General features: G+C 38.0%; 1 protein-coding gene across 1 annotated transcript in view; it reads right to left on the reverse strand.

The window, feature by feature from the left end:
• The window catches only part of atp1a2a (ATPase Na+/K+ transporting subunit alpha 2a), a 77627-nt gene that overhangs the window by 27135 nt on the left and 25616 nt on the right, over positions 1-24876 (reverse strand). The window contains exons 10-12 of the mRNA XM_030159490.1: positions 18166-18275; positions 8267-8401; positions 4870-4949 (exon numbers count right to left, since the gene is read on the reverse strand). Coding sequence (XP_030015350.1) covers positions 4870-4949; positions 8267-8401; positions 18166-18275 — 325 coding nt within the window. The remainder of the gene's footprint in view (positions 1-4869; positions 4950-8266; positions 8402-18165; positions 18276-24876) is intronic.

A 24876-nucleotide genomic window follows, 5' to 3' on the forward strand; every position in this document is an offset into this window, starting at 1 on the left:
CTGGCAAATCAGTCCAAGGTTCTGATCATTCCTGGAGCTCTGACTGAGGGAGGTTCTACCATCACAAATATATAGAATTCAACACAGCTCCTCTCAGGCCTGGTTATCTGATAAGGGGCTGAATTCATTTCTCTGGCAATTGTACATTTTGATACTTTAACATTATTTTTAGAGGCTCTATTACTCTTTAATAATGACATAAAATGAAAACCTTTTTTTTTTTTTTTTTTTTTTTTTTTTTTTACAACATGTCTCCTATGATAGCTTCTGTGCAAAGATTTGTGGCCAGATCACTTTTCTTTTAACTGATATAGGAAATGTCCATTTGTTTGCTCAGCCTGCCTAAAAATTAATGTGGTGTTGGATCTTTCAGTGAAAAATACAAATGCAGACCACATTGACCAGACTGAATACAAATATTTTCTTACTGAAATGCTATGCAGATGGTGGTTTGTTCTATTCCAAGACAGTTTTCCTAAATTAGGTTTAAAAAACACAATATAATGCCTGTCTTACAGTAGCACAATATATCAAAATTTTTGCCAAAACATTGCCATCATCATCCTAAAACATCATCTCTGAAACCAAAATTACTGGACTGTTTCCATGAGCCCTTATACAACTAGCATGATTTGAATACTACCAAATGTACATTAATTGATCATATATTGATTAATTATGTCTTAGACGGTCAATAAATACTCTGCTACAGTGAGATAAACAGAGAGGAGCTGGAAATGAAATGAAGTACCTTGTTTATGGCATTGGCTGGGGTTATGAATATACACAAATGAGTTATCCACAGCATTTAAGGAGACCACAACAGAAAAAAACAATCTGAGGCCAGGGGAATGTGGACAAATTCAAAAGGGCACTTCAGGCTACAGAGTAACATATGGACAAACCAGGGTTGACCTTGATGCCGCATTACTCAGTGTGACCATATGAGTGAAATGAGGCACAAATATAGCCTGCAAATACAAATAACCCTGCAGGAAGATGAGGGAGTCACGGTCATTTAAAGAGGCAATTTGTGATATTCACAGTTTAAAACATTCCAAATTTGAACTGAATTATCAATGGAGTGTGAAAAAAAAACGCTTGACAAAGATGTCAGTGGTGTATGATACAAAGGTTTCTACAGAGTGCTAACCAGGTGGCCCAAGTCCATCCTGTCTTGTAATACCACGATGTACCTCAAGAAGCACAGTGAGTCAATCTAACAAGAAATCACATTTGGCAGCAAAGAACAAAATACAATAATAGTAATACTAATACAGTAGTACCTTGATTTACGAGTGCACCAACTTACGAGTTTTCTGAGTTACGAGCCGTCGCTCAGTCTATTTTTTGCTTTGAGTTGCGAGCCAAAATCCAAGTTGCGAGCGAGCTTCAGATACACCGCCACTAGTTGTCATAGCCAATAAAAAGAAAAATGTTGAAGGACAGGTTAAATGTATTTTATTTTAGTTTGTTGTTTCTAAATGTAATTCAAAATTTGAAGATTATGGTGATATTAGGTGTTACAGCTATTATCTAATTTTGCACAACAAAGTCCAGTCGCTGTCCAGAAGGGAGGTGCTGAAACGTTTTGTCATGTGTCTGGAAGAGGTGAAAAAAGGTCATCTAGAACATGTCAAATACCTCTGCAAACATCAATATGCATTGGAGATAAGTTCAATATAAGTTACACATACAGGGGTTGGACAAAATAATGGAAACACCTAACATTGTGGCATCATAGAAGGTGTTTCCATTACTTTGTCCAACCCCTGTAGGTTCAAATCACATTACTCATAGTTTAGAAATAAGTTTTGGATAGGCTAGACATTATCTCAATGTATTTCGACTTATGGGGCTGAAATGGATTAATGGCATTTCAATTAATTTCAATGGGGAAAATTGATTTGATATACAAGCAAATTTAGTTATGAGCTCGGTCACGGAACAAATTAAACCCGTAAGTCAAAGTATCGCTGTAAATGCACTGCAAGTCTTTTTTGACTGTGTTGCTTCTCATTACTGCACCATTGCTCCTAAAAGAGCATTAAGGATTTCTGGACAAACTAATTCTTAAAATATGGAAGGAAAGATCTTTCTTGGGATCATGGTAAGGAGGCAGACCACTCTTTTGTTGGACAGTAAATTCATGGACAGAAAGGAATATCAAGGATATCAAGCTGTCTCGATCATACCTGTATGATTTCCAAAATCACTGAAATTACAGTTAGGTTACCATAATTTAAGGAAGAATCGTGGTACTAAAACTTGATCTAAAAATGGGATGATATCTCACAAGCTGTGGTAACGACTCTCAAGACCTGCAAGGAGGGAATAAAGGAAATGTATGACCATAAGTGGACAAAATATCAAGGTCTTGTCCTTGAGAGTCAACAGAAGGGGTGGAAAGCCTGGAATCTGTCAGTGGAAGTGGACTGTAGGGAATCTGTGGAGAAGTCCCTCTGGAAAACTCATGGGCATCTGGGAATAGAGGCTGATGCTAGGAAGCATCTGGTAGCCATCATCACCAAGGAGGGACAACATGGATCTGATAATGGGCATTAACTGCACTGAGTTGAGTGGTTGACAGTGGGGGTAGGACCAGGATGTTGGTTCTGCAGTCAAGCCCCCTGTAGATGTCATGGGCTCAATTTGGAAACATGGGGTCTGTACCTCCACTTGAAGAGCTGCACATTTTTGAATGGTTTTAAAAGCATAAACTACACAGGACGAGTTAGTAATAAAAAGGGCGAACAACAAAAGTGTGTTTGCTAAATGTAATGGGAATCGCACAACTCCTGTCACTTTTCCACTGATGGTATCAGATCTACTCATGACTTGGGACAGCTTTTTTGGCATTTCCAGTGTGTGAGAGCAGGGACCTCCAGGGACTATCAGATACTATTATTAATACTACATTTAACAACACAGCACTTAACCCATAAAAACCCAGTGCTGCTTTTGTGGCAATACCCAAACGAATTGTTCTCCATTTTTCACCTTCCTTAAATGATTTATCGCCATTTACTCTAATGTTGTGCTCTGTATTTTGCATTTTTAAGTGAAAATCAGCTATTTTCCTATATTTAATGTACTGATTATATAGATGATCACTAAAGCTCAGACTAAAGTTGAAAGTTATTGTATCCAAAACAGAGAAAACTGATGAAAAAGTTCATTCTGTCAGAAAAATCTATCATTAACTGAACATGAACCAAGTGTCTCCACCCACTGTCATTTGTCAAACTCCATGGGTTTTACTGGTGAATCAATGTTGTAGAAGATGGCCGTGTTTCCACAGTAAATGCAAAGCCCCTGAACATCCAAATATATCCAAATAATATCTGATGACTATGTAAAGATGACAAACTGCATTTTACACCAATTATTTACATGTATTGGGGGGGGGGGGGGATCTGGTTGTTTTTCATAGTGAGGCTTTGCCATATATGTGCTGATAATATCTAGTTTAAATATGAATATATGAATATATTATTACTATATTACTATAGAGAACGATATAGAATATTATATGTATTTATATTATATATGTATATGTTTTTGTTTGTTTTGTTTTTGTTTTTTAGTTTTTATTAATATCTGGTATTAATATCTGGTAGGATAAGTTGTAAATAGGTATTATCATATTAGTGTATCTAAGAAAAAGGAAGTATGATATTGTTATACTACTACTACTGTTATTATTATTTTTATTATTATTATTATTATTATTATTATTATTATTATTATTATTATTATTATATTGATATTCATGCAAAATAATAATCACTATACAGTGATCATAAGAAATAGTAATTGGGGGTAGGAGTATGTAAGTTTTTACTTCTTCCTACTCCTTTTCGAGCATATATAATTTCATTTCCTTTGTTTTCTTTATAATATTATTTTTTTTTTTTTTTTTTTTTTTGTGGTTTGTTTGCTTATCAGTCACTTATGTACCAGTACTTATATTTTGCTGGTTGATTTATGTTTTTATTTCACTGTCTACATGTTCAAAATAAAGATTTCATTCATTCATTCATTCATTCATATTGATAGGATTAACGGATCAACAGATATTTAGCATTTTATATCAGTGAATGATTTTGGTCACTGATGGACGTTTGGGTCTGTTTGGCTGAACCAGAATCATTGCTGCTTATGTTGAGATGTGGGCCACCAAGCCAAGCTGGCAAGAAAACTTTGAAAAGTAGCCTCCTTGGATAAACTGACCACAGATTGTAAGTGCAAACAATAAGATTCTCACCTTAAAAATGTTACTATAACATGTGGTCTTGAACACATTCATTCAGAGTTTTAAGGTCAACCTCCTCCATTGTTTCGTTTCTTGTAGCTGCAATAATGTTGAAGACAACATCACAATAGTTTAGGCTGCATCGCTTTAATGACCAGCCACGCTGATAAAGTCCTATACCTGTAGTGGAAATGCTGTGCACTGCAGGCCAAACTGAGCCGAGCCATGCCACCGTCAAGGGAGTGGAGCTGACAACGGCAGTGAAAAAGCAGCATATGATGACTGCAAAGTGTGAGGATTTAATGACAGGAGTGTTATTTTTTCAGAGATTAGCGCAGAGAAATGTTGCCCCCTCTCTTGATAGTATAATGGTTTTGTTTTTATCTTAACCTGACAAACTGCCCCTTTAAAGACTCCTTAAGTTTTCTTTAACTGCATGCCTGAAATAACATATCAGTATTGAGCTGGTACTATTGCTGTAATATAAATGCACACATAAAGTACTGGCACTGCAGTTTTGAGAATAATGCTACTTTAAATTAGTATAAAGGAATGGGAAGTATACAAAGGGTCAAACTTCTGTGAGTCCCGATTTATGAGATCGATTAACCAACCTGTCTAAGATCCTCTCCGGCGCTCCCTTCATGACCAGAATATGACCAGATGGATTATCTTCCACCTCATGGATAGAAAGCTTGAAAAATGGAAAGAACAGGATTACTGGCGAGAACACAACATGAGCTTTCAGATAAAAGTGTTTGCCATTAACTGTTTGTGCTTTGTTGTCGGCTGCTTTCCGCTGCTTCTTCTTTGTGCGTTTGATCTAAAATATTACACTTTTAGTACAAAATGTTTCAGATGGACGTGCTTGTTAAAAATACTCAACAGTGAATTTCATGTTGGTGCCTGCAATCATTTTTTGGGAGCTGCTGTCATATTTTTTTCCAAGTGGGTTGAAATAAAAGTCTTATCGAAGTTGACTTGACTGAGTGCACGCAGCAAGTCATATGTATTCTCCGTGTTGACGAGCGTTCATTCACACATGTATTCCTGTGGCGTTACAGCTCGCACTACCCTTTCCCCCACACAAGAATGCACACACCCACACATACACCTACAAATGCACACACTCCCTCAGGTAATTTGTATCTGAGTCACAGCATATCTAATCTCAGAAAACCAGAGCAAAATTGCTTTTTTCCCTCCCCTCAACACAGGCGTTCCTATTTTAAGTTAAGGAACAGGTGCACGGAATGCATGCAGGAAGTCTTTGTTTGCTTCAACCTCATGTTATTCATATGCTGGTTCAGAACTCCAGATGGGTAAGACTGGGTGTGAAAAGTAAAACAGTAACACTCTGTCTTTCTTAATTGCTGCTGTGCCCTTGAGCAAAGTATTAAAGAGCTCTGTGTCTGCTTTCATAGCTCTTCAAGCATTGGTTTTCATCACTGTCTGCTTTTCTCATCTATCGCACTGAGAGGAATGTAAATCTTTTGTATCATACAGAAAATGACACTCATCTACGATCATCAAAGGTAACAATAAAAAGTGGTTTATAAACTTAGTTCTATAGGATGTAGGTGTTGATTTTGTGCAAGTCACAACATTTAATGTGTTAGTAGTTTCACAGAAGCATCTGGGTGGCCGGCAGTGTGTTTGTAGCCTGTTGGGCCGCTCCCTGGTGAGAAAGTGTGGAAGTGTATGAATGTTAAGCAGGATGTTGTTAAAAAAAAAAGCATGTGTGTTCAGGCATCCTTCTCTGGATGGAAATAAGGTTGAAAATGAATATTCATGATGCAGTCATGCTGCATAAAAAACATACAGTATACACTTTAGTATCCAAGTCATGCAGCAGATTTTTTCATACATGATAAAAATTGTTATGTTTCCACGGTCTGTATTTTTTATCTCTTTACACAGATACACAAACAGAAATGCTTATATTAGGACTGTCAATTCATGAATAAATTAACAAACTAATTACATAATTTGCTGTGGTTAACCACAATTACTCGCTATTTTGCTTCTCAAGATCAAAACTTCTAATAGTGAGTATTTCAGTGTAAATTAATATGAAATCAAGGAAAAAGGGGTGTATTTAACCTCAAATACACTGTAAAAAAAATGCTGTTGTTTTTATGGAAAAAACTGGCAGCTGTGGTTTCCAGAACAATACTGTAAAAAACACATCCAACTGTAAACATATTTACGGAGTAACATGCAAATTTAACATTTTAAACACGTAGATTTAACACTGGATTTAAATGGTAAATGGACTACACTTATTTATTTATTCGTTTTAAACACCTTTATGGTGTCCAAAGCGCTTTCCAAACCCACCAGGTCCTACTGGGAGCAATTTAGAGTTCAGTGTCTTCCATGGGCATGTGGACAGTCCGAGCCAGGATTCGAACCACCAACCCTTTGGTTATCTACCCACTCTACCAATCCATTAATTTACAAGTTTAAAATGTTAAATTGTCAGATGTTTACTATTTTATATATTTTTTTTATTTAAAAAAAAAAAAAAAAGAGGAAAAAAAAGCAAATAGGCCGTTATTTCAACATTATGGTCTTGCAATTTAAACTGCACCACAATGTTTTTCAATTTATAGTGTTATTTTCTAAGAACAATAGAAATACATCATTTCTACATACAAATCTGGTTTTGTTAACATACTCTTCCTGTAAGAACTACAGCTATATTTGATTTAATCATTGACACAAAAATCTTTGCAGATAAACAATGTTGCATTATATTGTCACTTAAAGTTTTTTTATGTTGCAATTTTACAACTTTTTGGTGTTAATTCTACAGTCATTTTTTACAGTGTACTATTGAGTAGGAGTATTTGTTTGACCTTTGAACACAGATTCTATCCTATAAAAACACTGAGATCATCAAATCTATCTTAAAGATCCATCAAATCTTAAAGTTCCATTTCATTTCACACCCTATCATCAGACAGCAGCTTCGAAGGCAAGAATGTCCCGTATGCATAATAACTGTGTTCTGTATTCAAATACCAATTTAACTTTAAAATGTCCTCGATTGTCCAGTACATATTAAAAAAGAAGAAGCAAAGAAACAGTTCAGCTTTGTCCTCCTTTACATTCAGACAGTAGCTGAGACAGACCAGTCTGTTTACATTATGAAGGGACTGTGGTTTGGTACTTGATGTGCCCTTCGAGGGCTTTGACGTATGTTGGCCTCACATACATCTGTGTACGGCACATACCGGCTTTTCCTTTATTTCAGTCTGCAGAAGAAAACTGGACTATGTTTACACTTCAGAAATATGGCGTTTGAACATTACCCCACTACTTCATTGCTAAAAGAGTCACACTTCTGAAATCTGTTTAATCCAGTAAACATTAGCTGTTTCATAAAATGTCATACAAATCTGAAACAAGCATTTAAAAAATTACAAAAAAGAAAATAAATTAAGTGTGTTTTTTTTAAATGGTTTGAAGCCACTGAACAAAGGTGTGTAGTGAGGTCAAAAGGTGGCGCTATAGGTGACATTGAACATGGCTTTACTACTTTATGAGAATGAGGAATATTAGCTGATCAGTTACATGAGTTTATATGTCAGAATTTATATGAAAAAAAAAAGTTTTTAGATACCATGTGCACATTTTGAAAAAGGCCAAAAAGTAAGTATAAAAGGAGGAAGGTCTTTTGGAATTTTGTGGGTGGATAAAATACATTCACTGTAACTTGGCCACTATGCTACTAATTATTTTTGATTATTATTTAAAAGTGTATTTTACACACTTTCACTGCTTGGGAAAAGTATCCTGTTAATATGTTAAATGTAACTACTCCCCAACACTAGTCATTGGTCATCTGTAAACACATGCAGCCGTGTCAATTGTGTTCATTTCCTTCAATGTGTTAATTATTTTAAATTAATTGCCACAACTAATGCATTTTGACACCACTAGACACACCGACAGACAGAGAAATGCAGCATCAAGCTGTGATGCCACGGTGTTTCTGTGCAGTACCTGGTATTTGTTGGTGGAGTTGAAGGGGATCTCTGCCACTTTGGGGTTCCTGCCTCTTAAGTCACGAACACTCCCGCAGCACACCTCGATACATTTGAGCAGAGCGGACTCGGATGCATCCCCCGCCGTCTCCCTCTGGGGAAACACACACAGACTCACATGAGCACAGTCGCTCACATATGCATATTACCAAACGAGGGTTGTCTGCCTCACTTTGCTCGTGTTTGTCAGACCACAGTGGAGGGAAGGTTTTGGCTCATGTGTTATATAAATGATTAAAACAAAACCCAAGAGGACATTCTTTAGTGCCATTATAGTTCTCATTCATTATGCAGAGAGCTGAGTATCATCTGCATCTCTGTGGCATGTAATCTCACCACAGTGTTTCTTTTAAGGTTATATAACAATTTAATCCAAAAGTCAAAAAGCACAATACTTTCAGTAATTTGGTGGGTACAGCTATGTTTCCATCAGAACAATCTGAAATGTTCTTTGCTCTGTTTCCTGAGGGCTTTTTAAGCATATTTTATAAGATTCAAGACAAAAAAGATTACATCATTATGTGAAGAAACACTGGAAGAAACACATTAGGCCGTTGCCTATTGGCAATAATCAATATCAAATTGATCACTGTGGTTATGGTTCACAAGTGAATTTCAGCCACAAAGAATTAAAAATTCATAGTGTGTTTTTTGTGGACCACTTGGCCTGCAGTAATGTGCACAAGCCATGTTATGACAATTAATGTTTTCTTAAAAGAGTAAGAATCTCATAATATCTACTGTTGGGGAAAATAAAAAACAAAGCATAAAATCTTGCAAATTACAAGTTTTTCTGGTGCATTTAAATGCTGTCTGTTAATTTTATTATTTGGAAAAGGTTTGTGAATGTGTGCATAGTATTTGTCTGCACTTGTTATCCATGCACCGTCAAACATCCAAAGAGCAAGAAGATTTTTTTAAGGCTTAGAGCTGATTATCTTCCATTTTGATGCACATTGCTTGGTATTTGTTTTTATGCTTTTGCAGGTTGATCGATTTCAACTTCTGTGACAGAGTTGCTTCTTTGATGTTTGAATCATTTATGAGAAAACTCACAACCTGTGAAATCCCTGTAGAGGAACATTCCTCAATGATCGTGGCAAATCACCGAGGTCTTGGAGACAATTTATTAAAATGATGTCCAATATACCAAAAGGGTCCCATACAAAGACGAGAAACTGCTTAGTCATTCATGAAGAGTGGCAAAACAAGGACACACTTGGCAAGATTTGTCCTTGTTTGTGCCTTTTCATGAATGAATAAATAGATCAAGGAAATTCCATTTGTCTGTTTTCCGGGTGCAGACGGGGACATGTTCTCGTAATGGTAGTGGAGCCTTAGCCTTGACTGCTGTGTCTGACTGCTGTCAGCAGGCACAACTGTTACTTAATGCAGAGACGAAACCTGGGCACCTTAAGGGGCAGAGAGGAGGCATCGGCTCCCGCTGGAGTCAAAAAGCTGTAATCCCTGTCGCTGAGAGCCACACGGAGCAATTGCTTCAGGTCAGTGCAGCACAAGTTGGAGGATAGTGGTTGGCAGAGCACTGGGATATTATTGACTTACCCACCCAGTGGTGTGTGTGTGTGTGTGTGTGTGTGTGTGTGTGTATCAGTATGGGGGAGTCATTTCCAGCGGTGCAGCAGATTATCCATTGTATGTGTTTATGTGTGTGAGGATGCTATATGAGCCAGCATGTATGGACTACACCTTTGTCAAATGGTTGTGGTCTGTTTTTACAACTTGTTTTATTCACTGTATGTGTTACTTTAGTGAATCTACAAGGATGTTTAAAAAAGCATATTTAACTATTTTCTGTGCAATTGTTAGGTAGTCAGTGACCACATGACCATCTACTGTATTTCTACATCAAAAATACTGTATTTTTTGATCCACTAAATGTATTAATTTTTGAATATCTACCAGATCACTGGCAATTTACATCAGATTGTGTTTCAGCAATGTTAAACAGAATCTGGAAGATGTGTCCTTTCAAATGTCAAATGCACGCAAATCAGCCTCACATTTCTATTATAACCCTAACACTACAAGAACAATTTATAAAATATTATGTATTGTTAGTCTTGCACTGCCAGGGATGTCCCCATGAGGAAAACTGTTGTTATTCTATATCTGCAAACACACACTATATCAGAGCTTTAGCCAAGTCTGGCACTATAGACTGTCATTCTGAAATAGAAAAAAAAACAAAAACTGTGGGTTGTGGCTAGTTTATATTTCTTTAAAAGAGTGATATTTTGCATATTTAAAATGGAATTCTTCATTTTCAAATATTTCCCGGTGGTCTACATAAACTGTAAATGCTCTGCTTGGGTCTGAATTCTTCATTCATTCAACTCCACAGGTCCATCTTCAACCCTATTTCTGAGTAATGACACCAGAAAGGTGGTTTGGAGCCCTGGCCCTTTAAATGCAAATGAGCCATTTCAGGCCCCGCCTCTTCCAGGTTGTTGGCTGTGCTGCTCTGTCCCGTTCAACCAACAACTGAACATTTTAGGTAATGGGCTCCAAGTTTGGACATATTTTCAGTCTGGACTACAACCGCGGCTGCTGAGAAACAATTATGTCGTACTCAGAGAAATGTTCATCTGAAGTCTGGACCTTACATGTGCAAATGTTGTGACGTAACTAGTTATAAAACCTAACAAATTAAGCAGGAATTAAAACAGGTTGTAGAAACCCACTCAATTTTTGCCCAAATTAATATAAAGATACTTTTGCAGCAGCTGGAAGGGTCCAATTCAAACTGTATGAACTATTAGGGTCCAAATACACAAATAAATGAATGAAGTCTCATAAAAGTGGGTTTAGAAAATTATAACCCCTTTAAGTGAATCAGACTGTATGAGATGCAGCGACAGTGCATTTACAAAATAATGCAAGCGTGGGAGATGTTACGATTGGAGTATTTGCATGTGAGGATGGGACCTGTGGTATTAAACTGACTAAATCCAAGTTAAAGACAATGAAACATACAAAGACACGTTTTTGTCAAAATGTGTAGTTTCAGTTCACAGGTATGGACTGTTCTTTCACTTGGAAAGCGTTAACAGTCAGATAACAGAATGCAGGATAATGAAGACTAACATTATCATTTAATGACAGGATTATTCCAATACAGAACATCCAGTGGGCCAATCTAATGAAATGTTATAAACCCCAATGTTTAATGGTGAATGGATATTCTACAGTGCTTTTCTCACCAGTAAGCAAAGCACTCTACAGTGTGTCTCACTCATCCATTCAGAATTACCAATGCTGGCCTGTCCTCTGGGAAAACTCTGGGTTCAGTGTGTTGCCCGAGGACACTTCAACATATTAGAGAAAGGAGCAGGGAACTGAAGCCTGCAGTTTGTGGACCAGCTGCTCTACTGCAGTCTCACACTGTATCACGACTGACGTGTAAAGAACAATGAGGTAAATACTGCACAGTTATGAGTAGCCAAAGGAGCATTGAAAACGTTGTCAGTGTATGTTTTTGTAAATACCAGATATATATCAGTATAATTAGTCAGTGAACGATCCTCCGCATTTTACCTTTCCTCTTTGCCTTTGGCCATTGGTTACGGTGAGAGCAGGGGTGTCAAACTCAACATAGTTCAGGGACCACATTCAGCCAAATGTGATCTCTGGTGGGCGGGACCAGTAAGATAATAACAGTGAAATAACATAACATGCGGCACACTTTTAATCCCCCTCAGCCAAATATAGTGTAAAATTCTGTTGAAAGCTCCTGCCCTATAATTTTTTTTTTTTTTATCAAGGTCTTTTTTTTTTATTTTCAGTTTTCAAATCCACAAAAGAAACATACAACTTTAACATGAAACCTGCCCTATAATTTAGATTGAATTGTCTATGTGTAAAACTTATTACATACATACCAATATTTGAAAGTATTCAGATATTATAACTTCACGAGGCCATTTGACCTTGGAAAAAGTAGGTCAAGGTCACCTATTTTCAATAGGCCTCTGCTCCATGCCAAGATGCACCCACAGTATAAATTTAGCGCAGATATGTCAATGAATTCTGCATTCTTCAGATAATGCGATTACGTTGTTGAACGGACAAATGGATGGACAGACAAACAACAAAACAATTACAACACTCCTTTGCCCGGAGTTGGCCGAAGGGTAAAAACTAAAATTACATGATGAACATGCATCAGATCTACAAACTGCCATGTAAAAAAATGTGAATAACATGAACAAACCCCAACGACGTGAAATTTCTAAAGAAAATTAAGTGCAACTTTAACAGTGGCCTCAGGTTATCATATACACATGCGCATTACAATTTACAGGTCATAGTGGATCTACAAAAACACTAAACATTTCAGGTTGTTCATATTTATTCAGGTTATTCTCTTTTTTTGAAAGGATATTTTATAAATGTAAACACTTTCATAATATTTTACTTTTACACAAAAACAAAGTATAAAAATTGGGAGTTGTCACTATATGTAGGCTATAATACTTTGCTGGTCCGATGCACTTGAGATCATATTGGGCTGAATGCGGCTTTTGAACTAAAATGACTTTGTCAATACGTTCAGTGTAATTTTTACATTTCACAAATTCATACCATGGGCTGGACTGAACCCTCTGGCAGGCTGGTTTTGGTCCCTGGGTCACATGTTTGACACCCCTGGGTCAGTGGAAAATCGTGGCATGATTTAGCACAGGGGTCACCAACATCTACCGGTGGCTCGCCAAAGGTCAATAATATAAGAACACAAAACTGATTCGTCATTTGGTTGAACAAGTCAAAATTTCCACCCAATCAAAATTACAAGTGTCCTGCCCCCCCTCTCAAGATGAAACTGTCAACTAGTTGTCAATCAAACTTTAGGGCTGGTTTGCTGTCTGTCAGTGGAGAGGGGCGGGGCCCAGAGGGAGCAGGATGAGCCAGATGTCAGGCAGGTAGAGGGTTCAGCCCTGCAACGATGTGGGCTGAGTATAGTCAGGGAGTTATTTTCATGAACTAGGAGACACGGACTTGTGTTTGACAAATGTGAAAGACAAGTGTGTGTGTCTGATCTGTGGTGTGAGCCTGGCAGTCGGTAAAAAAAGCAATGTGGAGTGGAATTTCACCAAAGTCCACAGCAACTTTTCTGGAGATTCTCCAGGGGGAATCAGCCTCCGTAAAGAGAAGGTAAAAGAGCTGAAAACTAAACCCCAAAAACAGCAGTCCATCTTCACTAAACTGACCAAGGCCAGCGTTTCAACCGAGGCATCATTAAAGTGGTTCACATCCTGGACCAGCGCAAACATATGTGGGCTATCTGCGCATGCGCTCAGACAGCTGGAGTCGGACCTGAACAGGTGCCTCTGCGTTCTACTCCACCAGTGTGATGACTCTGTAGAAGTGACAGGGCGATGGTGGATTTATGTGCACAAAGTTCTGTTTTTAACTGATATGTTTTGACAGCATAGAAATGATCCAATCCTTCAGAAATACAGCAGCACATGCTGGTGAAGTTTTATTGTGTGAGTGACAACGTTCCTTTTCACAATTTTGAAGTATTAAAAATGCACATACAGGTGTGTATTATTAGTTTTAAATAATTCTATTAAAAATATGCAGGATTGTTCCATTTCATAATTTTTAACATAGTATTAAAATATTTAGGAATACAGCTGCAAATGCTTGTATTTGTTTTTTCTACTTTTGATTTTCATAATAAAAGTACAATAATAGTTTCATATTAACACTTTTTAAGTATTGTAAATCCTAAAACAAAGAAATATAAATAAATAAAATTATAAATAAACAACACAATGTTACAAACATATTATACAAAATATGCGTGTATGAAAATTTGCTATGTAAATAAATGTTTCTAAATTAGAGTAGCCCTCCGGCAATTATGTAAAAGTAGTTCACAGGTTGGTGACCCCTGGTTTAGCCTACTAATAAATACAATACAAGTCTTTTTTTCTCCATCTGTGCAAACATTTCATATACAAACTTCATAAGGATATAGTCCAAACTGAAGCCAATGGGTAAATATCTTAAATACCACCACTAGTCACTGGGGCTCTAAAAAGCATTGGCTCCCACTGGGTTTCCCTCTAAAAATGAGGAAAAGTCAATAGATTTTTTTCCAGGACTCATTCTGGTGTCATACACTTTATTTGGTCTCTCTGTTAAGTGGTGTGGTGGTCCATCTTTAAGTTTGTCCTCCATTAATCAGATTTCACATTAAAAGCTTTGACACCTGCCAAGTCATAGGCAACTGGTAATTTTTTTAAAAAGACGATACTTTTGCTTGATAGTCAACTCCACTGTAGTTGGAGATAACTGGACTGTTAAATGACTTTGTTGCTGATGTGTGATGAAATGTATTGTTTTACTGAGTCAATAAATTAGACTTCACCTCTGACCTCTCGGTCTGTTGAGGTTACAACCCCTTTGTCCAAATACAGTCACTTTTGGCTACAAAAACTCAACATGGCACCTGCCAAATCCAAAACTACTCGCTTCAAAATGACTAAACTAATGGGTGATGAAATTGTTCCTCTGTCCACTGATCATATAAGATTATATGAAGTCTATGATAAAAACCAAGTCCTGGTGTCCTAACCAAATGATGACAGGGCTTAAATCAAACCATAAAAACGGTTCTATAACACACTATCATTTCAGTTTGAGCCATACATTAGCAGTTAAATGTATATTGTAGATGACACTTTGGATCATGGGAGTTGTTGTTTTCATCACTAGTGTTGAGGTCTGGTACTTAAGCTCAGATTATGTTTAGTTAAGTATATTCATGTCATGTCCTTTCATTTTTATGGTGTACTTATCCAGTGTCACTGCTGCGAAGAAGGCTTACTATAATAACAAAATTCATTCTGCCACCGACACCAAGAAACTATTCTCAACCTTTAAAACACTACTCAACCCTCCACCTCCACCGCCCACTACTAATCTGACAGCAGACAATTTTGCTTCATTTTTCACAAATAAAGTGTCTACTATCAGCAGTCAGTTCACTGATCCACCCATAGACTGCACGCCTCCTTCTTCAACATCATCAGCATCACACACTGCTTCCTCTCCCCTGACTATGGCTACTACTAACTCAACTGATAAAAGCCCAACTGCGTCATTCCCCTCATTTACTCCCCTCACAGAGAACGAGGTGTCTAAACTCCTTTCCTCTAGCCGTCCTACAACATGCTTGTTGGACCCTATTCCTTCCAACCTCTTACAGTCTGTTGCCCCTACTATCACAGCACCAATCACACATGTCATTAATGCTTCACTGACTTCAGGAACATTTCCTACAGTATTTAAACAAGCGCAGGTAACACCACTACTCAAAAAACCTTCCCTCACCCCCACTCAAGTGGAGAATTATCGACCAGTCTCACTCCTCCCATACCTTTCTAAGATCATCGAAAGGGCTGTTTTCAAACAGGTCACAGAATTCCTCTCCCAAAATAACCTCCTGGACATCAACCAATCTGGCTTCAAAATCGGCCACTCCACTGAAACGGCTCTGTTGTCTGTGACAGAAGCCTTGAAAGAGGCTAGAGCAGCAGCCAAGTCTTCAGTACTCATTCTACTGGACTTATCAGCAGCATTTGACACTGTCAATCATGATATCCTGTTATCCATACTCTGGAACATGGGCATCACAGGCCACGCACACTCCTGGTTTCAATCTTACCTTACTGGTCGGTCCTTCAGTGTGTCCTGGCTAGGGCACACATCAGCAGTTCACCGCCTCACCACGGGGGTCCCCCAAGGCTCTGTGTTGGGCCCCCTCCTTTTTGCCATATACACCACCTCACTCGGTCAGATCATCCACTCACACGGCTTCTCATATCATTGCTATGCTGATGATACCCAGCTCTATCTGTCATTCCCACCTGATGACTCCACAGTCTCAGTGCGGATCTCAGATTGTCTCTCTGACATATCTGCATGGATGAAAGCCCATCACCTTCAGCTGAACCTGTCCAAAACTGAACTGCTGGTCTTCCCAGCTAAGCCAACCATACAGCTGGACATCTCCATCACTATTGACTCCAAACCTCTGGCTCCTACCAGTGTAGTACGTAACTTGGGAGTCATGATTGATAATCAGTTGACCTTCACGGATCACGTTGCCTCTGTCACCCGATCATGCCGTTTCACTCTGTTCAACCTAAGAAAGATCAGGCCATACCTAACCGAACAGGCCACCCAGCTCCTGGTGCAGACTATGGTTATCTCCCGTCTTGACTACTGCAATGCTCTTCTAACGGGCCTCCCAGCTTGTGTTGTCAAACCACTACAGATGGTCCAGAATGCAGCAGCGCGTCTGGTCTTCAATCAGCCTAAAAGGGCACATGTCACCCCCTTACTCATTGAGTTACACTGGCTACCCATAGCTGCCCGCATCAAATTCAAATCTTTAATCCTAGCCTACAAAATTCTCCGTGGGTCTGCTCCTGTCTACTTAGGTGCACTAATAAAAGCTTATGTCGCCCCACGACCACTCCGCTCGTCTGGGGAACGTAGTCTGGTGGTCCCCAGACCTTGTACAAGACAATCCAGGCTCTTTTCATGGGTCGTTCCACGTTGGTGGAACGCTCTACCAAGTGCTACAAGAACAGAGTCATCCCTGCCTATCTTCAAGAAGCTCCTGAAGACCCAGCTCTTCCGAGAGCACCTCCTGTCCTAGCACTTTCAAACATTCCATTTTAAATATTCTAATAAGGTTTTTCCCAGGACAACCACAGATTCTTTCACGATTATCTCTGGACCTGCTGCGGTGGTCCGGCCTCTTCCCTGCCCTCATCATCACCACTCACTTATCCTCAACCGCCTCCATGTGTCTCCCCCTACTCCCCCCTTCTCCCCCTCTCCCCCAGTCCCTATCTCTATCGCTCTCTCTTTTTCCCCTTCTCTACTCTCTCTCTTTAACCCCAACTGGTCAAGGCAGACGGCCATCCTCCAGGAGTCTGGGTCTGCTCGAGGTTTCTGCCTGTTAAAGGGAAGTTTTTCCTCGCCACTGTCACCAGTCACAAGTGTTTGCTCCTGGAGGATTCTGTTGGGTTTCTGTAGAATTGACTTAGAGTCTGGTTTTGACCAACTCTATATATAAAATGTCAAGAGATAACTTTCTTGTGATCTGGCGCTATATAAATAAAATTTGATTGATTGAGTGATTTAATTGGTTTTCCCCTGTAAGTCGCTTTGGAAAAAAGCGTCTGCCAAATGCGTAAACATAAACATAAACATAAACTTATAAATAACAACAAATTTTAATATTAGGGACATAATGTTATTGACAGGTGACCAAATGAAACAAGCCACTACAATGAACAAAATTATGTGTAACCATTTTAGATATTTTAATGTGGAAATGTACAAATATGAATATGTGTGAATCTGGAACTGTTGATATGAAACGTACTTTTGGGTCTGATTACACATATGTCTGGTTTGCAACAACATCAAATAGCAACACTGCACTCTACATTGATGCAATGTAATGTTTTTGTTTTCCATTGTCTTTAAATCTCCATCTTGCATCTTTTAGTTCAACATTTGACTTGGAAACTTCCTCCACTGCTGCTCAGTGACAGCTCACCTGATACCGTCCCGGTGTTGTTAGATTTACCCTACCAGCAACCTATGTAGGCAAAGTCACATCTTATGAATAATGTGCATCTATTATTTGACTCAAATCTAAAAAAAAATGCTCACAATAGCCTTGGATCGGACTAAACCTGTTATACCCCACTGCTTGAGAGAGCGGAGATAATTCATGAGGCTTCAATGCAAAGATCTGGAGAAGGCTGCAGTAGCCTGTGTGTGTCTGTGTGTGGTGGAGGTTTATACCATCAGGATGGGAATGTGCTCTTGATCGGCTTTGAAATCAGCTCTGTTGCACAGGCCAGCCACTCGAGACAGAGCAGCCCAAGTTGGAGAGCTCTTGTCAAAACCAGAACCTAAGAGAATAGCAAAGAGAGCTTTGTTAGACTTTTTTGTTACTCTGGCTCATGCAGTATTTATGCCCCTGACTTTACTCTTGGTACACAGTATAACACAGGATACTGTAACTAAATAACAGAATTGAGGTAAGTTAAGTTGAACAGTCCCTTTTACCTTGACAAAAGTAATATTTCAATTCCCCTGCCTGGAAATGGCATGCATTTTTCACCAGAATGTCTAAAAGTGCTGCCTCTAAATTTCCTCAATCAAACTTTTATACTTTCCCAACAAATCGAACTAAAAATGACCTTCACTTTGCTTGCTGGTATCTCCAGTTATTCAGAATTTGACCAGAGAGGTCACCATCACTGTTGTAAAAAATGTATAATGTTAGGTCCATGTGGCACACAGTGAAGTACAGTGCACTGCAGAGGGGGAAAACTATGGCTGGAGCTATTGAACTTGACAAAGCGAGGTGCAAAAGCCTCGAAATCCTGCAACCACTGCAAAAATAGCCACCGGTCCTGAAAAATGAACACACTGTGTTTTTTTCTCTCTCTCTTTAGCACATGCACTGTGTCAGCGGTACATACTTTGTCAGCACTGTGGCTATTTAATCCATGTATCATTTGTCCATTTGTCATTTTTCAAAGTAAAATTTTAAAAAACAGCTTGATTTGGAAAAACTGATGTAATGAGTCCCAAATAGTGAAATAGGAATGAACAAGTAAAAAATCAGGGGTTCAGTGAGGACAGAACAAGGTCAAATCAAAGTAGAAAAAACACTCACTGTCCTGCTTTTTTATAGTGGAAGTTAAGGCTGAGCAAATCATGTCGCAATATCACTTTAATTCTTATTGTAACATACGCTTTATTGCCTTTGGGGAATTAATTAGTTACACTGTCAAATAAAATATAAAACGTTTCAGTGTTTTCTTGTTTTAGATCATTTAATTTCTCTATATTTTGATGATGAACACCCACAGATTACTGAAATGTTCTGCTAATTATGAAGTGTTTATAAAATGAATAAATACATAAATAATTATTAATAATAATAATAATAATAATAATAATAATAATAATAATGAAGACCCAACATCCACCACCGACCAAATTCATCTATTGATCTAAACTGTTTAATATCTGTTCATCCACTAATTCTATCAATACATGTCAATAATTGGTTTAAAATACAGTTTGTCATCTTTTCATGGTCATCAGATATGACCCATTTGGACGTTCAGAGGCTCTGTAGTTACCGTGGAAACACTGTCATCTTCTACAACATTGATTCACCAGTAAAACCCATGGAGTTGGATCAGTGACAGTGGATGGACACACTGGGTTTATGTTCAGTTACTGATTTGACTGAAAAAGTCCCGTTTTCTCCAGTCTTCTCAATTTCTGATATAATAACCTTTGAAGTTACTCTGAGCTTTAATGAACATCTACATGATCAGTGAATTAATTATAGGAAAATACATGATTTACACTGAAAACCCCCCTGCAAAATATAGAGGATAATATCATAATAAATGGTGATAAATCACATAAGAAAGGTTAAATCTAGAGAAAAATCAAGTAACACTGGGTCTTTATAGATCATTATTATTATTATTATTATTATTATTATTATTATTATTATTATTATTATTATTATTATTAATAATAATAATAATAATAATAATAATAATAATAATAATAATAATAATAGGTTAGATTTGTATGGTGCTTTTCTTTTCTAGGTACTCAAAGTGCTTACACTGAATCCATTATTCATTCACAGACTGACGGATACTTGACTACTAATCTGTGCCAAAGGCCTCTCCGACCACCACCAAACATTCAGACGAATTCATACACCAGTGTGAGCAGCACTGGATGCAAGGTGGGTGGGGTGTCTTGAACAAGGACACAATGACTCATGACTGGGACAGAGCAGGATTTCAACTACCAACTTTCTGGTTATCAGATGACCTGCTCTACCGCAGCCGCTCCACACTTTATCATGTTTTGAGCATAAATAAGTGTCTTACATGTTTTCAATCAGACTATATTCACCTCATTTTGATTTTACCACTTAATATCCACCAGGTCACTAATTAAACTAATGTTTTTTCAGCCGTGACCTAGAGGGTTGGAGAAGCCACTTGTGACCAAAGGGTTGCCAGTTCAATTCCCAAGATAGGCAGAGAAGTTGTTGGCTCATGCACCCTTGAGCAAGGCACTTAAGCCCCCATTTTCTCCCCAGGCACCTGACATAGCAGCCCACTTCTCCTAGTCTGCAGTGTGTGGTGTGTTCCTGCATGTTCAGCTAGTAACGGGTTAAAGGCAGAGGTTCAGTTTCAGTATGTGTGTTGCATATGCACATATAAACTGACAAATAGAGGCTCTTAATCTAATGTAGATTATGTTGTGTTTCAGTTAAATACAGATACTAGAAGATGTTACCTTTTGTTGAAGCAAATCAGAATCAGAATAGCTTTATTGTCATTGCACAATTAGAAATAAAAACAACATTTACTGTCATACTTGTGTATATAACATGTATATTGGAGTATAGTTATTCTATTTAAACCGAACCCTAAACCTACAATCCTAATCCTGGCTGGGAGGTTAGGGCTGAAGCTGCAGAGAAATCTTCAGACTCGAGGAGAAAGAGAATTTTAATGACGTCACCTCCGTGACTTTCAGGTGTGTAGTCTCTCTGTTTACATTTTCACAGTCTGATATTTCAGCAGTTTCACCACAAACTGTGACTGTCTGCATTTGTAAGTTTATCTTTTAACCTGACAAAATCATACGTGTAAATGGAGGCAGAGTTCAACCAGAATCAAAAAAATAACTTGTCTCTCCACTGACTGTAATACTGTATTTTTCCAAAAAAATGTCCCATGGAGTACAATCAAAAGGGGCAGGACTTCAGCTCTTCATTCAAGATTTAATAAAGGGTTTCTAATGTTATCAAAGTGCATTGGATTCACCCAGTCTGACAAACAATACTGTGGGCTTTCATAGTGCAGTTAAGTTTAACAGTCATTGTTTTGTACCGTGAAAAGAAAAAAATAATTGTTTTTTTCACAGTCATGTCCTTAACCACACCAAAATGGAAAAAGAGGACCATTTATTCTTGTCCAATGTCCAATTTTGCATTCAAATCAAAACAGTAAAAAGCAGACGCACACTCACATTCCATTCTGGTATTTTCATCTCGACCTCGGTGGCATGACACAGTAGTGACCATCACTGGAAACTAGAAACAACCCTTTCTCTCAGAAATGTTGATATTTTTGTTGTTTTGGTTTTATTGAATTTTGGAAGAAAAAAATGAGCCTATTTTCATGTTCTCAGACCAGATGTGCTCATTTATAAAGCGCCACCACAATAAAGACAGTGCTGTGTATAAACAAGCAGCTCAAAGTATTTGTTCAAGTAGTAATCTAAGTGATACTGTCTCCAGAAATATGAGGCTCATCAGCCACTTACAGACCTGCTCTGTTTGATTATCAGCATCAGGATTAGGGGAAAAACTCGAACCTACCCCATCAGCTGGATTTACTTTCATGTTTAATGAACATGCATTGTTATCGCAAATAACGGAAATGAAAACCCATGTTACGGTTTGCTTTGAAATCCAGAAGTATTCCTTGGGGAGGAATTTGCACTAACTTCACTGTGACAGACTACATATAATGTAGCTAAGAAGCTGTCTACCGCCTCAGAACTGATTCATTTCCTTACAGGATAATTTGTGTTCAAGTGCTGCATCTATCATCTACTTTTGACACTGTATTAAAGTGACTCGCACAAAGTCACACAAGTGACTTTTTGGATGGTGGTAAATGTTCGACTAAAGCCATTTTTGCATGTGACTAGCATTATGTGGGCACCTCATGTGATTTAGAAATTCGCCCCCTACGTCTGCGCTCCCCGTGGTGCGTCAAGGCTCCTGATTAATAGGCCATTACGTAATAACTGTCAAGTCTCTTGAAAGATAAAAAACTGTTGCCCCGCGTGTCATCAATCTCATCATCTGTCATGATGTTGCTCTTCTGATGGATTTGTGCTCTTTCTCTGAGTGGATCTCCATAGTGTGATATGAGCGTCCAGATTTTGTATGCACAGCCTCCATAATTCTCAACCAGGAAAAGGAGAATAAAGGCACGGAGAAAAGAAAAAAATGTTGCATATCATCCTAAATTGCAGAGACGTCAATTCATGCGGCAATAATAGTATCTCAGGACCTTTATGTTTGATGAAATATGCTAGGTTATGTTCTGTGGGAGTTTTACAATATAAATTATGGACATGGATCACAGATGATCATCACTATTTTACTGTTACTAATCACAGTCAACTGGGACTGCAGTGGTTTTCTTCCCTGAAACACAGATGCTCCTCATATTCCACGTATGATGGGTGATTACAGTCTTACCTTACCTTGTAAATGACAACATCCATTCTCAGAAATGGAAAATACAAGGCTTTTTTGTTGGCTGTCTTTAAATTTTTTTAGAAAATGGAAATCAAACTTTTTTTTTCTTCCAAAATGCATTACTGTACATGTTTGAATGTTTTATTGTGCTGGCTTAGGCCTTATCTCACCTGGAAAGATTTAGAATGTAACAGCATGTCCTGTATAACAAGACTGACAGTACTCTATTGTTTTTGTATTTGTGTGGGTTTTTTTGTTTTGTTTTTTGACATTTGATTTTTATATTTTTATTCATCTCTTTTCTTTTAATTTCAGTCTGTTGTATCACTGTGACATGTTTAATGTGTGAAAAGGAAGAAAAAACAATAAAGAGGGAGATACAAAAAAAAACAACAAACATAAAATGATACTGAATTTTCATTTTATATTTTGAATTCATTAAAAAAAATCTAATAACTATTCTTATTTGCACTGACCACAACATGGATTCTAGAGATTTGTGTAGTAAATGCAAAGGTACTCTGACTAAAGACCTAAGATTCTAATGTCAGTATCATCGCCACTGCTGAAAACAGCTAACATGTGCCTAATTAACCTTGGTCACATGTGTCGCTGTCGTACCAAGTCCGTAATCACTGAACATTTTCCTTCTGTTGTTCTCACAGTTCAGTAGATTTCTTAGCTGTGATGGGAGAGGCTAGTGACATGTTTGGTGAATTTGGTTTGGACGATATAAAGAGAAAAGAGATGTAAAAGGTCATTTGTGTTCCCTTCAATGTTCAGCTACGCCAGACTGTAGAACTGCTGTAAATGGATCTCATCTGTTGTAACCCCACAAACTGTCACTGTCTTATCTATATTATAAAAGCAAAGTGGCCTCTGTGTGCATGTATGTGTGTCTTGGGATTCACACAAAATCCGTACAGAGCTGATTGCTGCAGTTTGTCATACTTATACATTTTTGGTCAAGGAACAGACTCGTAAAAATGGCAAGTTGATAGGACCAGTGTTTTGGGAGATATTAGCAGTTTTTGAATAAAATAGCCTTACAATCACGTTACTATACCCAGAACGCTTTGGCGGTGACTGCTGGACAAATGTGGTATAGCATGCACGAATACACAGCAGCATAAAAACTACCACATCTAGAACCCATGGATCACCACAGGTCAACGCACTAGTAAGGTGATAATTTAGGTAAAGTTGAATGTTATAAGGGGGTGTTGTAAACAGTAGCGGCTCAGCAATAGAGGGTGCAAGGGTACCCCCCCACCTGTCTCACATGAAGAAAAAGACATAGGAATCACCTAAAATAATTTTACAAAAACATTAATATTTAAATAAACGAGATACACGTGATACAGCCACTGAGTACTGTGTATCATGTGCATTGAAGTGTAGTTACCTCCGCCAAGGAGGTTATGTTTTTGCCGGCGTTGGCTTGTTTGTCTGTCTGTCTGTCTGTTTGTGTGCAAGATAACTCCAAAAATTATGGACAGATTTGGATGAAAATTTCAGGAAATGTTGATATTGGCACAAGGAACAAATGATTAAATTTTGGTGGTGATCGGAGGGGGGGCACTGATCTGCCTTGGCGGAGGTCTGCGCTCTCCGAGTGCTTTTCTAGTTTAAACGTGTTTTTGGCATTTAATGAGCAGTCAAGTCACATGTGTCCAAGAACTCCACAGACCCTCATTATAAAGGGCAAGTGTTTAGTGGACCCCCCTCCAATACAAGAGATAGATGACCCCCAAGGCCAAGGTTATTATCGTTAACGAAAACAAAGGAAATGACAAAAACTAGAATTGTAAAAACATTTTCGTTAACTGAAATAAATAAAAACTATATTTAAAAGAAAAAAATGATAACTAACTGAAACTGTATTGTGTGCTTACAAAACTAACTAAAATGGATAAAAAAATTATGAATAAAATTCCCTTCGTTTTCGTCTTTGTCAGTGTCGGATTGGTATAAAATCGATTTATTTCCCTCAAACAATTTTAGCTGGTGACACCATATGATATTTAACAGTCTGTCACTTCTTATCATTTGTTGTTTAGTCGTCTTCTGGTCCCCACTCTACCTGGAAACATATAGACTAAAGTTGGGAGAAAGCAGCAGAGTCCTGTCTGGAATTTATTTTAATTCAACGGTGAAGAAGATAAAAAAAATATGAAGAA

Source organism: Sphaeramia orbicularis, chromosome 17 (genome assembly GCF_902148855.1).
Source record: "Sphaeramia orbicularis chromosome 17, fSphaOr1.1, whole genome shotgun sequence".
Lineage (NCBI taxonomy): Eukaryota > Metazoa > Chordata > Actinopteri > Kurtiformes > Apogonidae > Sphaeramia > Sphaeramia orbicularis.